General features: G+C 43.6%; 1 protein-coding gene across 1 annotated transcript; it reads right to left on the bottom strand.

The window, feature by feature from the left end:
- Positions 1–794: 794 nt before the first annotated feature.
- Positions 795–13,664, bottom strand: LOC110301955 (uncharacterized). The gene is made up of 6 exons (XM_021172676.3): positions 13,408–13,664; positions 8,143–8,231; positions 7,427–7,553; positions 5,095–5,166; positions 4,556–4,638; positions 795–2,924 (listed from the first exon to the last, which is right to left on the bottom strand). Exons 2-6 carry the CDS (start codon positions 8,173–8,175, stop codon positions 1,614–1,616), a joined length of 1,626 nt encoding a protein of 541 aa, XP_021028335.1. The 5' UTR covers positions 8,176–8,231; positions 13,408–13,664; the 3' UTR covers positions 795–1,613.
- Positions 13,665–14,400: the final 736 nt, after the last annotated feature.

Genomic DNA, 14,400 nt, shown 5'->3' with positions numbered 1-14,400 from the left:
AATTTAAGATCAGTAATTTTGAATAATTCTAATGAGCAAAGGTATATATAGGTGATGTCTCTATTTCTCTTCAGTTTTGATCTAGACTGATTAAGAGCATGGAACATATGTGCGTATGGGTTCCCAGAAAAGGATAGGGTTTGGGACTGTATTAGTTGTCTTTTTCCTTTTAAAAGACGTCATTATTTATGTGTTTGTATGTGTGGGTACCCAGAGACCAGAAGAGGAAGAGTCTGAGCTCCTGGAGTGTGTGTAAAGGCAGTTGTGAGCATTCCAGTGTGAGTGCTGGGAACTAAACTCTGGTCCTCTGAAACAGGCTGTCTCTCCAGTCCCTGTTTAGTTGTTCTGAATATGAAAAGAATGGGTCAGTGAGATGGCTCAGTGAGCTAAGGCTTGCCTAGACATGCCGGACAACCCGAGGTTTATCCTTGGGAGCCACATGGTGGGAGGAGGGAACCGACTCCAGTGCACTGTCTCATCGCCTCTCCCACTCCCAACACACACATACAACAGAAAACAACTACCAATTATAATGATTATAAAACATGTCCCCAAGCAGTCGAGTTATCTATAATCTTGAGGAATTACCAGAAGCCAGGAGGGGTTGTGTTATGATTTATATCTGAAATGGACCCCCAAAAGTACATGCACTGAAGGCTTGGATCCTAGGACCGTAGAGTTCAGTGCAAGATGGGAGAGCTATCTAGATCTTGAGGGCTCTAGCTCTATCAAGGACTGATGCATTTATGAATTCCTAGCTCAATGTATTTGTGGAAAGGACTTTGCTAGCTTGTTGCTTATTTATTTATCACCTTTTATCTAAAAGTTGTGAAAAGGGAACGGGAACATTTTAATGACGGCGAGGACTATCTCATGAAACTCAGCTGCTGTAAGCTACTATAGGGTAGTATGTTTAATAGTTGGTAAGCCAACAACAGAATCTACAGTACACTAAAACAATGTTTATAGTTCAAAAGTCCTCATAACACCAGCTTACTATCCAGAAGTTATAGCAGCCAACATAAAACGGAGTTGCTTGAAGGAAAGAAAATGTATTATAACTCCAGGAATAGATCAGGACAGGAATCAGGGCGAAAGTTCACAATAAATATCACTCAACAGGCCTTACTGCTGCCAGCACACATGGACAAAATTTCCATATAGTTAATCTCTCTTGGGTATAAATTATACTGCTTACTAAACACTGAAAATTGCGTTCATAGTTAACTTTCTAACATTCCTTACCTTCATGAAGGTTTTCTCAACTGTTGAGACAGTGATTTTAAAATACTTAACAGAACTACAACCTTCAATGCATCTTACACCAGTGACTTCCCTCCATTGTGAAGTCTCACATATTTAGTAAGGTCCTAGGAAGTAGCGAGGGCTACTTCCTGATTATTATGTTTCTTTCCTTAAATTCATAGGTCATTTTGAGTATGAGTTCTTTTCATGTTTTCAGAGTAAACTGCCACAGTTGGGGGCTGTTGCACATTCCTTGACTTCTTAGTAGTGTAAGTCCCAGTCTGACGAAACCAAGACATGAGGGGTGAAGGGTTTCTGGTATTCTTCCTATCTGAAGTGACTGTTCACCGTGAGTTACAAGTGTTCGGTTAGTAGGGAAAAGCTACTGTAGGCTTCCCTAGATTCTCAACCAACGGCTTCTCTCTAGCGTGGATTTTTACGTGGTGAATGAGGTTAGATGAGGAAGTGAAGGTTTTCTCACATGCCGTACACTCATAGGGCCTCTCACCGGTGTGAGTGCGGATGTGTTCAGTTCGGCTCGAGGAAGTAGTGAAATCTTTCCCACAGTACTTACACTTATAAGGTTTTGTTCCGGTGTGAATACGAATGTGTTTATTAAGGTATGAGAAATACTGAAAGGATTTTCCACACACATCACACTCAAACGGCTTCTCAACTGCATGAGTTTTTAAATGGTCGTGTAGCAGATTGTACCTACGGTAGGCTTTCCCACATGCCTTACACTCGTAGGGTTTGTCTCCAGTGTGAATGGTTAGATGCTTACGTAAGTACGAGGAGTTAAGGAAGGCTTTCCCACATTCCTTACATATGCATGGTCTCTCTCCACTGTGAGTTCTTAAGTGTCTACGCAGGTATGAGGAAGCATGGAAGACTTTCCCACATTCACCACATATATGAGGCATCTCTCCACTGTGTGTTTTTCTTATATGGTTATGTAGGTATGAGGAATTGAGGAAGGCCTTTCCACATTCCTTGCATATGTAGGGTCTTTCTCCACTGTGAGTTCTTACATGTCTACGTAGGTTTGAGTAAGAATGGAAGGCTTTCCCACATTCTCCACATATATAGGGTCTCTCTCCACTGTGAGTTCTTCCTACATGGTTCCGCAGGTATGAGGACGTGAGGAAGGCCCGACCGCATTCCTTACATATGTAGGGTCTCTCTCCACTGTGAATCCTTATATGCTGACTAAGGCGTGGGGATGAAGCAAAGGCTTTCCCACACTCTTTACATGCAAAGGGTTTCTCTGAAGCATGGGTTGATATATGAGTTATAAGGCCTGACCGCTTAGCAAAGGCTTTTCCACAATCCTTACATTTATATGGTTTCTCTCCAGTGTGAGTTCTAAAGTGTTCCACTAGCCTTGAGTAGGTAGTGAAGGCTTTCCCACACTCCTTACATTCATAGGGTTTTTCTCCAGTGTGGCTTCGCAGGTGTCTATTGAGATTTGAAGATCGTCCAAAGGCTTTCCCACAAATCTTACACGGGTACGTTTTTATGGTGTGCACTTGCGCAGACACATCATGATCTGAGTGGGTGAGATGTCCAGGGTTCCACGCACTGTGAGTTTTCACATGGGTCTTGAAATACGAGTGCTCACTGAAAATTTCCCCACATTGTGTGTAGTAGCAGAGTTCGCGTGCACTGTGGCTTCTGCCCTGTTGATAAAGGGAGGAATCAGGGTTAGACAGTTTCTCAGATTAAAGGATTCCTCTTAAGTGAGGGTGTAAAAAAAGATGATTTTGCCATTTTGACTATAAGCAGGACTCCCTCCTTCCCTAAAGTCCAGAATCATGGGTTCTAATCTTGGAAAGGGCCCTCAGTATTCTAGTAGTTTTGTTAGTTTTTGAGACAGGGTTTTACTATGCAGCCATGGCTGGTCTGAAGCTCTACGTAGAAAAGCTGGCTTCAAATTTAAGAGATCCACCTGTCTTTGCCCTCTGTATGCTGGGATTAAAGGCATATGTCACCATACCTGGCCTCTTGCCTCAGTCTTCTATCCAGTTATCTGTCTATCTATCTGTCTGTCTGTCTGTCTATCTCTCTATCTATCATCTGTCTATCTATCTATCTATCTATCTATCTATCTATCTATCTATCTATCTATCTATCATCTATCTATCGGAAGGTGCCTCTCAATTATATAGCTCTGGCTGTCCTGGAACTGGGTATCTAGATCAGACTGGTCTCAAACTTACAGAGATCCATCTGCCTCTGCCTCCCAAGTGTTTGGATTAAAGGCGTGCATCACCATACCTGGGCTTGCCCACACTCCCTATATTCATAGGGTTTTTCCTCCAGTGTGGCTTCGCAGTATTTTAATGACATTATTTTAAGAATCTCAGAAACCAGTGATACATATGCAGGAATGTGTACTCAGGAGGGCTCTATCACTCCAAGTTTTGACATAAACTCTTAAGATATTTCTCTAAATTAGGTAGATATTACTTCTCTTGTGTATTTATCATTTGTGTTGATTTTCCTACAAAATTCCCAAACTTTCCTGAGTGTGGCAATAAAAAAATCTCCTGGTTAATCTCATAATTTATTAAGACTATTTTTTTCTCTCCTGTTGGTAAATAAATGAACGATAAAGTATGTTTAACTTTTTGTAGCATGTTTTCTTTCTAATTGACTGATGTGGCAGTAGTTGCTATTCGATCTAAGCTCAAAAGAATCATTAAGATATACATAAAACTGCCTTAAAAGTTAGTATTTAGTTACATATTTGGGGCTATATAATTGTGATATCTTTTTAAAAATAATTATGCTGAGTGAGGTAGGCAGAGCTCACTGAGTTACAGGTCTTTCTTGTCTAGATAATGAGTACCAGGCCAGCCAAGGCTACTCAAGTAAGACCCTGTCTCAAATAAATAAAACAAACCAATATGACTGCATTTATATATTTCAGAGGCGAGAGTGTAGTGCATACGGCAGTGTGCATGCAGAGGTCAGAGACACCCTGTGACAGTCAGCTCTCCCTTCTACAGTGTGGCTGGACACCCTGTGAGAGACAGCTCTCCCTTCTACAGTGTGGCTACTGTGGACCAAACTCAAGTTGTCAGGCTTTGCATCAAGAGTCTTTACCCACTGAGACATCTTGCACAGAACGATCTCTTAAAGAACGGGTTTTGTGATACGTTCGGGATACCTCAAAATTTATTATATTCAAAATACTTCTCAGATACACTGCTTATCCCTCCTGCGTGTATGCCATGTGGTTTGCTACAATGGAATCCACCATCTTCTGTGGGGGAGGAAAATAACCAGCGCCTCTGCTCAGTCTTACTGTTTGTATTCCACTGGAAGTCCGTCCCCTCAAAAAATCCCGATGCAATGGTGACTCTTGGGTGCCAAGTGGCATTTCCCATTCTGAAGATAAACAGAAAAACAAAATTAAGGGATGGAGAAAATAAATGGTCAGTTACAAAGTTAACAACCATGGGCTTTTTTGATTGTCCCACTGAACCTTGTTCGAAACAAAGTAAAGTGTGATCATTTTGACAAGGTCAATAAGTTGACTACACTAAGGATGTGAGTTTTCAATGTTTTATTTCAAACTGACTCTTTGAAAATTAAAACTCATGGTGAATGAAAATCATATGTTAGGGCTGCGAGGTAGCAAGGATCTGATCAAATATATAACAGACAAGAACCATGAAACCTAATAGGTCATTTTGCAAAATTACATGAAAACCTGAGAAGGCAAAAAGTAAAAATAGAGGGTTTCCTTTCTCTTCCAGTACATGGCCCACACTTAGAGCCATCAAGTGCATCTTAAAAAGATTTCACATTCGAATTGCAAACATACTCTTCACAAACACTCACCTTGGAGATCTTCTCTGTGCAAATCCTCTTCTTCCAACCAGGAGATCAGACTGGGTTTGATGACCTCACATCCTTAGACATGGAAAGGGCAGTCATGGAGGAATCCATGCAAAAGAGCATTAAACAATCAGTATAATTTAGTAGCTGCTTGGTGTTTTTTTTTTTGTTGTTGTTCTGTTTTATTTTGCTTTCGTTTTGGACAGGGCGCCACTATGTAATCCTGGCTGTTGTGGAACTTGATATGTAGACCACATGGACTTCAAACTCACAAAAAATTGCCTGTGTGCCTCCTGAATGCTTCAATTAAAGACAGGTTCACCATGTGAGACCACGTGCTTCTAATGAAAGCAGGGCAATTATTTTAGAGAGGTCGAACAAGCAAATACTGCCTCTTCTATGCCCTGAGGATTAATTACTGCTGACTTGAGACACTCCAATTAATAATTATATACATCCTAAGAAAACACCAATACTCAATTCAAATAGAAAGTAAAGTGAAACAAAGATAATTTTACTTTCAAATAGCAGGCTACATAGTATCAGACACATGGGGGGGGGGTTAAACTTATTGCTCACTGAGGTTTTGAATCAGTATGTCAAAGGAAGAGAATGACCACCTCCTACACCCTAGGCAGTGCTGAAGATTAAACATAGGGACTTGCAGAGAACACCCAGCTCAATCCCAACTCAATATATTTAATTTTTAAAATTGACTTATTTTGGGAGTTGGAGAGATGGCTCAGCGGCTAAGAACACTGCTGTTCTAGAGGTCCTGAATTCAATTCCCAGCATCCACATGGTGGCTCACAAACATCTGTAGTAGGATTCAATGCCCTCTTCTGGTGTGTCAATGACAGCATACTCATATATGTTAATAAATAAATAAATAAGTAAGTTTACACTTTTCTTTATTTTGAGACATGGTCTCATTATGTAGCTCTGGCTATCCTGGAACTCACTATATAGTTGGCCTTCAACGCATAAAGGCACATCTGCCTCTGCCTCCCAAGGACTAGAGTCACCATGCCCAGCTAATAACTGATGCTTCTAACAGGGTGATTGGCATTCATATAGTACAGTATTTTATGAATTACTACAGAAAATTAAAATGCATTAAGACCCCCACATATTCAGGTTTTGCTGCCTGTGTTTAATTATATATTGCCTACCTTGTCCTGAAAATATGAAATATAAAGTCTCCAGAAAGTTTTCATATAAAATTGCATGGCATTTTGAGTAGAATTACAGACTCACACTACGCCTCTGCTCTTCCCTGGATGTCAGCCATCCGTTGCCCATCCATCTTAGCCATGCTGCCTCTGCTACCTGCGTGCTAGTCACTTAGCACCTTAGCTTGTTGCAATACACACACAACTTGCCAGGCATGCTGGCACAAACCTTTAATCCCAGCACTTGCACATGGGAAGCAGATTTCTGTGAATTCAGGGAGCTTGATTTACACAATGAGTTCCAGTTTAGCTGTGGCTACATAGTGAGATCCTGTCTCAAAACAAAACAAAAAACCCATATAGCAACAAGTGTGCTCATATAGCCCTCATTCTTACTAATGGCCTCAAAACAAAATAGTAGTCATGATGGCAATTTAGATATGTGAAAGACAAGTTGTAAAGTGCTTCACTAGCAAAAAGTTGATAGTTCTAGACAATAAGGAAAAGGGTGGAAGGGAACTCTACACTGAGGTTGCTAACCTCTACTTTTGGATGTTTCATTTCTCATTTGAGTGTTTTGCCTTCACGTGTATGTGTCTGTGTGTATACAGTGCCCCAGAGACCAGAAGAGGGAGTCGGTCTCTTGAAGTGGAATTTTAGGCAGTTATGAGCTGCTATTCTGGAGCAGGGAACCTTTGCAAGATCAGCAAGTGCTCTTTATTGCTGAGCCACCTCTCCAGTCCAGTGTTCATATCTACTCTCAAGCAGTCTCCAGCCAGATGTTGTAGTAAGCACATATCTGTAATCCCAGCAGTCGGGAGGTGGAGACAGGAGGATCAGGAGTTCAAGGTCAATACAACTACAACTGGATCTTGTATGCCAAAATATAAACAAACCTCCAATCTGTGAAATCATGAAAAAGGAATTCATGCAAGTTTTGCTGCAACTCAAAAAAGTTACTACTGTATAATATAGTTAAGTCCTAACTACAATTTAGGTATCCAATGGAAACCTTTAATCTCTTGAATCTTCCACAAACAGGTTATGGGTTAGGACAAAGTCTGTGTGCCTCTTACTTTCCTTGTGTTCTGATCCTTCAGCACACCAGAATATACCAACCCTCCCCTCCCTTGGAAACCATAAGAGAGTGGTGGCAGTCTTACCTGCTGAGGCCAGGTTCTGGTAATTCTCCAGCATCACCTCTCTGTAGAGGTCTCTGTGAGCTTGATCCAATAAAATCCATTCTTCTTGGGTGAAGTCCACAGCCACATCATCAAAAGTTACTGAGACCTAATATCACACACACACACACACACACACACACACTGTTTGAGTAACAATAACATACATACCAATGTTCTCTACAGTTGAGAGGTGAGAACCAATACCCATACATAAATCTGAGAGCTTCCAGTGACTGCCCTAGGACTTGGAGGTCCTAGGCCCCCACCCCATCTACACTCAAGCTGTCAGTCTACTCCACTCATTGACTACTAACAGCTGAGCAGACCTTGCCACGACCAGACCAGAGGCCCTTCTTTCAATTTTTACTAAGTTGCATATACTGCCTCAACAGTAACAGATAAATACTCCAAGAGAAGAACACTAGATCTTCCTTATCATCTGTCAGAATAACTGAATGGAACTGGACATAATTAATGTGCATTTAGCATTAAGTGTATCAAGGTTAGTTAGTAATTATGGAAATCCTGGGATGATTTTCTCCTAATATCTCAACCATATCTGAGGTCCCACTCTCTCAGAAATTCAGCTAGCTTCTCAGTTCTTGAGGGCTTCTAACTTGTTTTCGAAGCTCTGTCCTGAAGGTGTATCTAAGGTAGGGAGTAAGCACTTCACTCAGGAGACACAGTTTACATACCTGGTAACAATTTGTCAGGCAATCAGCCACCATCTTTTCTACCTTTCTCTTTTCTTCAAGAATGGGGTCTGAGTCCCTACACAGAGTTCCTGGAAAAGACAGAAGTCAAGAGAAGTCAGAGTTGCCTTTAGTTCTTACACACCGGGATGCCATTCTGCCGTCCACAGTGTCCTTGCCTGTTGCTGTGACAAAAGCAAGTGAAGGAGAAAGGGCTTGTTCTGGCTCTCGGCTTCAGGTTACAGCCCCATCACGGTGGGACAGTAAAGGAGCTTCAAGCCGCATCCCAGCCACAACCAGAAAGCACAGAAGCAAGGGAGCTATTGCTCACCTCACTCTCCCTTTTATACAGTCCAGGATCCTAATCCCGATAATCCCTCATGGACATTCTCAGAGGCTAACCTTAGTCCAGAGAGTACCTCAAAGGAGTGCCCAGAGATCTGTCCCCTGGGTGATATTAGAAGCTGTTGACAACGAATAACCATCACACAGCCCTAATGTGAAATCCGTGTAATCCTACACACCAGAGAAAACTCATGCATATCCACAAACGTGTGCTGCTAAAGCACTCTATCTCACTTAGGACCAGGAACCGGGCTGGTTCACCATGCTATCTATCCACTGGGGAAAATGTCTCATTTTATAGGGAAGACAACTTCAAGTTGGAAAGGTGACACATTTTTTATTTGTCCTAGTAATATATCTCATGACTGCTTTTTTCAAACACACATATCAGGGGCCTCATTTACAATCCACACTTTTTTTTTTTTTTTTGAGACAGGGTTTCTCTGTATAGCCCTGGCTATCCTGGAACTCACTCTGTAGACCAGGCTGGCCTTGAACTCAGAAATCTGCCTGCCTCTGCCTCCCAAGTGCTGGGATTAAAGGCGTGTGCCACCACGGCCCGGTTTACAATCCACATTATTAAGCTTTGCATATTGAAATTGTTCTCACAAGCTCATGTGTTTCTCTGTGATAACTCCAGCTGTGTCAAGTTGACACAAAACTAGCCAGTACATGTGTTGACAGGTTGGTAACACAGCAGTGTTGGGAGGTGACTGGATATCGAGACATCTATCACCAATTGATTAAACCATAGATGGACACATAACTTAATGTGCTATTGTGAGGTGGCAGAATTGAGGGTGCGGGACCTAGATGGAGGAAGGTCACTTCCTCTTGCTCTGTTCCTGCTTCCAGGCTGCTGTGGGGTGAGCAGCTCTGCTCCGTGGTACCTTTCCCACCATGACGTTCTGCCTCACCACAGGCCCAGAAACGTGGCCAGCTGAACCTGGATTAAAACCTCTGGAACACTGAGCAATGATTTTTTTTTCCTTTAAAGATGCGGTGTCAAGTTTTTCTTTGTTTTGAGACAAGGTCTCCTGGAGTCTAGCCCGTCCCAAGCTTCATATGTAGCCAAGGATAAACTTGAACTCCTCATCTTCCTGACTCTACCTTCCAAGTCATGGAATTATAGTGTACATACTCCACCTGGCTTATGTGGTGCTGGATAGAAACAGGGTCTTTGGGTATGCTAGGCAACCAGCCTACCCACTGATCCTAGCCCTACTCCAATGCCAGCATTTCATCACAGTGACAGAAAACTGACCCCAGCACTTGCTGGTCTACCAAGCACTCCCAAAGTAGACCAGGCAGGCAGTGTGACTGTTCAGGCCTGGCCATGGCGCACACTGGCAGTGCTATGCTGAAGCTGGAAATGCCCATATGCTCCTTACTCCATGCTAAGGCAGCCTTGCTTAGGTATCTCAAGGGATAGGGAAACTACACTCCTATGTGGAGCTTCCAGGAGCCTTTTCCTACCAATCATCTAGAAGCAACAGTTCAATATCATACATGAGAGCACTAAAGTGCACACTAAAGATAGTGACCTTGTAATAGGGGCATTACCAATAACTGTCATTTACTGAACACCAATGCATGCATATGCAATATATTTATATATCAACCCTTTGTGTACAGAGGAGCACCCATCTTATACATGTACAGGTCAGAGATTAACTTGGTTCTCTCCTTCAACCACAAGGATCTGGGGGATTAAATCCAGGTCATTTAGCTTGGGGCAAATGCCTTTACCTGCTAAATCATCTTGATGGTCCTATATAAACCTATTTAATTCCCCTACCAACCCTCCAGAGTAGACATAATAGAACAACAGGTCTAGACATTACAAGTAACTGTTTTAATGTGATAGTTACATAGTGGTGAACTTAGATTGAATGCAGGAAGTTGTTGCAAAGTTCTAATCTTCTGTCGGTTTCTAAATCTAGAACCAGAGATTCTCCTGCGTCAGTCTTCCAAGTTCTGGGATAAAGGTATGTGCAGCCATGGCTTTGATTTTCTGTGATTGTAATTCATGCCTCAACATGATCAGAAGTCAGCCTAGACCTGTACTGTACAACATAGTAGTGACCTCCACAAGTATAACCAATCACTTCCATGACATCAATTTATTTATTTATTTATTGAGACGGAGACTCATGTAGCTCAGTCTGGCTTTGAACCTGCTGTAAGACTGAGAACGGGAGGCAACTCCCAGCCAGGTGCCACATAGGTCCAGGTGAGCAGACTGTGCACATGGCCTGGTGCCACTTCCTGATGATCCCAGATATTCAGAGGCCCCAGGGGCCACTAAGAGGAGCAAGTAAGTGGTAGAGAGATGGAAGAGAGAGAGAGAAAGGAGGGAGGAAGAAAACACACAAGGAGAGAGGAGGGCAAAATAACAGTAAGGATGTCTGAAAAACTTATAAGGAATCATACTATCAATGCATCTGAAAGAGCGCAAGGATGGGCATATGGGGGAGTTTGGAGGAAGAAAAAGTCTTGGAAGTCTCTACTCACATGATCAATAAACCAGACATAACAAAAGTGCTCCTGAGAAGTTTAAACACGAGTACCAACCTGAAAGCCCTGGTATAACCACCACGCTCCTGACCGCATCAGCACAGTTTACCACTGTCCTTGCCTGACCACAGCACCGAAACTTCAGGAAGTCTCACCGGCCAGCGCAAAATTCCCTGAGTCTTGAAGTAAAATGACCAGCAACTAAACACAGGCAGGTGGTCACACCAGTTGTTTTTGTCTGAGACATTATTATGTAGCCCAGGCTAGCCTCATGATTCTCTCTGCCTTACTTTTCATTGACCTCTGTTATCATATACAACTTCAACTGGTCTTCAATATGGTAGGTACTGACACCGTCAATGTCATTTTCTCCATTCTACTTTGTAATGAGCAGAAGGCTCATCCCCGTAGGAGATAGGCTAGTGTAATAGCTGATTTCAGTTCAATTCCCCAGGACTCAAAATCGAAGGATGGAACTGCAAGTCGTCCTCTGACCTCCACATGTCTGTTGTGGCATTTTTGTGTGCACACACAAATATGAAAGGATAGTTTAAAAAAAATGTCAAGTGGAGATTTAGGGCTGAATCTTTCTAAAGGTTCAATGATGGTCATATAAAGGACACTCATTGTAGATCTCATTCAAGTTACTGCCTGTTACACCAACCAAAACGGGACATCACGCTGAACAGATATTTGAATTTTGAGTGCATCATTTTTAAGATTTGAATGTGCATTAACAAGTCTACACAGCCATCTTCAGAGCCATCGACTGCACTACAGTCAAGCGCAGGTCAGAAAGAGTTACAACTACAGTAGCAGGGAGCTCAGAAAGCAAGGGAGCCTGTCACAGAAACCCAGGGACATGATCCACCTCCACAGCCACACCCACCATACATGTCTATACAGAAACAGTAAATAAAAAATTTAAACCATATAATACAAAGTTTTCAAGCACTTGAACTCACTCAGCAGATGCAAAGATATCCAAGAGCCAGGCAACGGCTTAGCCTTCTTGGTACTTTTAAAGCAAACCTAAGTCTTTTGTGTTCTGCCACTGGAGCGCCTCATAATGCCAGTGAGTCCACTACCACTGAGCTACACAGCCCACTCAAGGCACTATGCCCTCTTACTAAAGATGCCTATCCTGCTTCTGAGAGACAGCTGCCACTCATGACCAGAACATCACAGGATAACCATGGACAAAGTAGAACTGAGTAATTCTAGACCCTGTGGCCCCGAAGCCTATGTTACTTACTACCAACTCTTACTGCAGCTTTCAAACCTCTCCTTTGGAGCTACTCTAAGTATGTGGGAGTAAGGGGGAGGGGGAACACACTAATTTTTAAATATAACGTTTGATTTCACTCAGAAATAGCAAACATGACTTTCTTGAAAAACTTGAGACTCTTCAAAAGTTACTATAGAACCAGGCATGATGCTAGACACCAGAAATCCCAACTCCTGGGAGGTAGAGGCTGGGGAATTAGGAGTTCAGAGTCAGCCTCAATTACATAGCAAAGGTGTACGCTAGCCTGGGCTACTTGAGACCCTACTTCAGAGAACAAACAGAGGCCATGGAGAGGGGCGTGGTGGCGCTCGCTTTTAATCCCAGCACTTGGGAGGCAGAGGCAGGCAGATTTCTGAGTTTGAGGCCAGCCTGGTCTACAAAGTGAGTTCCAGGACAGCCAGGGCTATACAGAGAAACAATCTCGAAAAAACAAAACTAAAAACAAACAAACAAAAAAACCAGAGGCCATGGAGATGAACCAGCGAGTAAAGGCCAAGCCAGAGAGCGTGATCTCCAGCGCCCAGATGGTGGAAAGTAAGACCAACGCTTGGGAACTGATCTCTGAGCTGAGCCAGGGTAATTCCCACATTTTCTTTTTTAAACTCTATAAGGATGTACAGGCCTGGAAACTTCAAATAAAGAGAACAGAGTACTCCCATTCTCACCAGTAGAAAGCCATAACCACACAGTATCTGTACTTTATGTACAAAATGTTCAGGGCAAGGGTTAGTAGCTCACTGAATGAGCAGTTCTACTAGCAGTAAAGTCAAGAGGAGGAGAGGTGAAGAAAGAGAAAGGAAATGGAGAGAGTGAGGAAGGAAAGGCATGGAAAAGGAAAAAAAAGGTTAAGATTAAGGAAATAAACATTTAGCAGGCGGTGGCAAAAGCCTTTAATGCCAGCAGAGACAGGCGGATCTCCAGGAGTTGAGGTCAGCCTGGTCTACCTAGCGAGTTCTGGAAAAGCCAAATAATAAAGATTCACCTCCAAATAGAAATGTTTACTCCTAAGTACCTACGAATACTTTTTCTACCCGAATGTCATGTGGCAGAATTAATCAGACGATGCCAAAGACAAAGCCACACTCTGCAAGGAACAAATCACAGCCTGGGGCGCTCACCCGAGCTCCACAATCGCTGGGCTGTGCAGCGGAGGCGGCGGCTGCAGAGCGATGGCCCGGGGCGGGCTTCTGTGCTGGAAGACGAATCTGGAAAGCGGCTAGGGAGGCTTCTGCAGAGGGCGAGCGAGCAGATGGAAGCTTGGAGAGCATTCGCCAGAGGGAGGCGGGGTGCCCGTGAGACCCGCCCGTCCCAGGCTTCGGGCCTACGGGGACCGCCCCTCCGCGAGCTGCACACACAGCCGCGCCTTAAACTGACCCTCCACGGCCGCCGTCACACACCCCTCCCCCGCCCCCCGTCCTTGCCTCGGCGACTTCCTAGACGTAAAGATGAACCGGAGGTGAAGACACTGAGAACTACAGGACGCAGCCATCACTAGAAAAGAGTCGGGCCTTTGGAGGCGTCACTTCCGCCTCCGTCCTGGCGTGAAGCCCGGCAGATTTGGGTCCCAGCCACCTTAGACAGAAATAAAATTCTAGGAGCTGGAGAAAGGGCTTGAGGATTGTTCGGGGAGAGGACGCAGGCTGGATTCCCAGTACCCACATGGCAGCACACAGTCGCCCACCAAGCCTGATCTAATTCTTAACCCCTGCCCCATCTCTTTTCTTCCCTTCTTCCCTTCCTCCCTCTCTCCCATTCCTCCCTCCTTTCCTCCCCTCTTCCTCCCTCCCCATTCTTGTTTTAGTCTTAGCCTAGGCTTGGTGCCGCTGTGCCTTTAGTCTCAGCATTCAGGAGGCAGAGGCAGGCAGATTTCTGCGTTCAAGGCTAGCCAGAAGATTGAGACTATGACACACACACACACACACACACACACACACAGAGAGAGAGAGAGAGAGAGAGAGAGAGAGAGAGAGAGAGAGAGAGAGAGAGAGAGAGAGAGAGAGAGAGAGAGATTGAGAATATTCTCGAGCCAAAATGAGTGACTATGGCTCAGGAATACAGACTAGAACTTCAAGTTCCATATGCAAATATGCTGTTTCATGAGGTTATTACAG

The sequence above is a fragment of the Mus caroli genome, unplaced genomic scaffold, assembly GCF_978045245.1.
Source record: "Mus caroli unplaced genomic scaffold, Mus_caroli_1 scaffold_11, whole genome shotgun sequence".
In the NCBI taxonomy this organism is placed as follows: Eukaryota; Metazoa; Chordata; class Mammalia; order Rodentia; family Muridae; genus Mus; species Mus caroli.
This window is presented reverse-complemented; position numbering and strand designations above follow the sequence as displayed.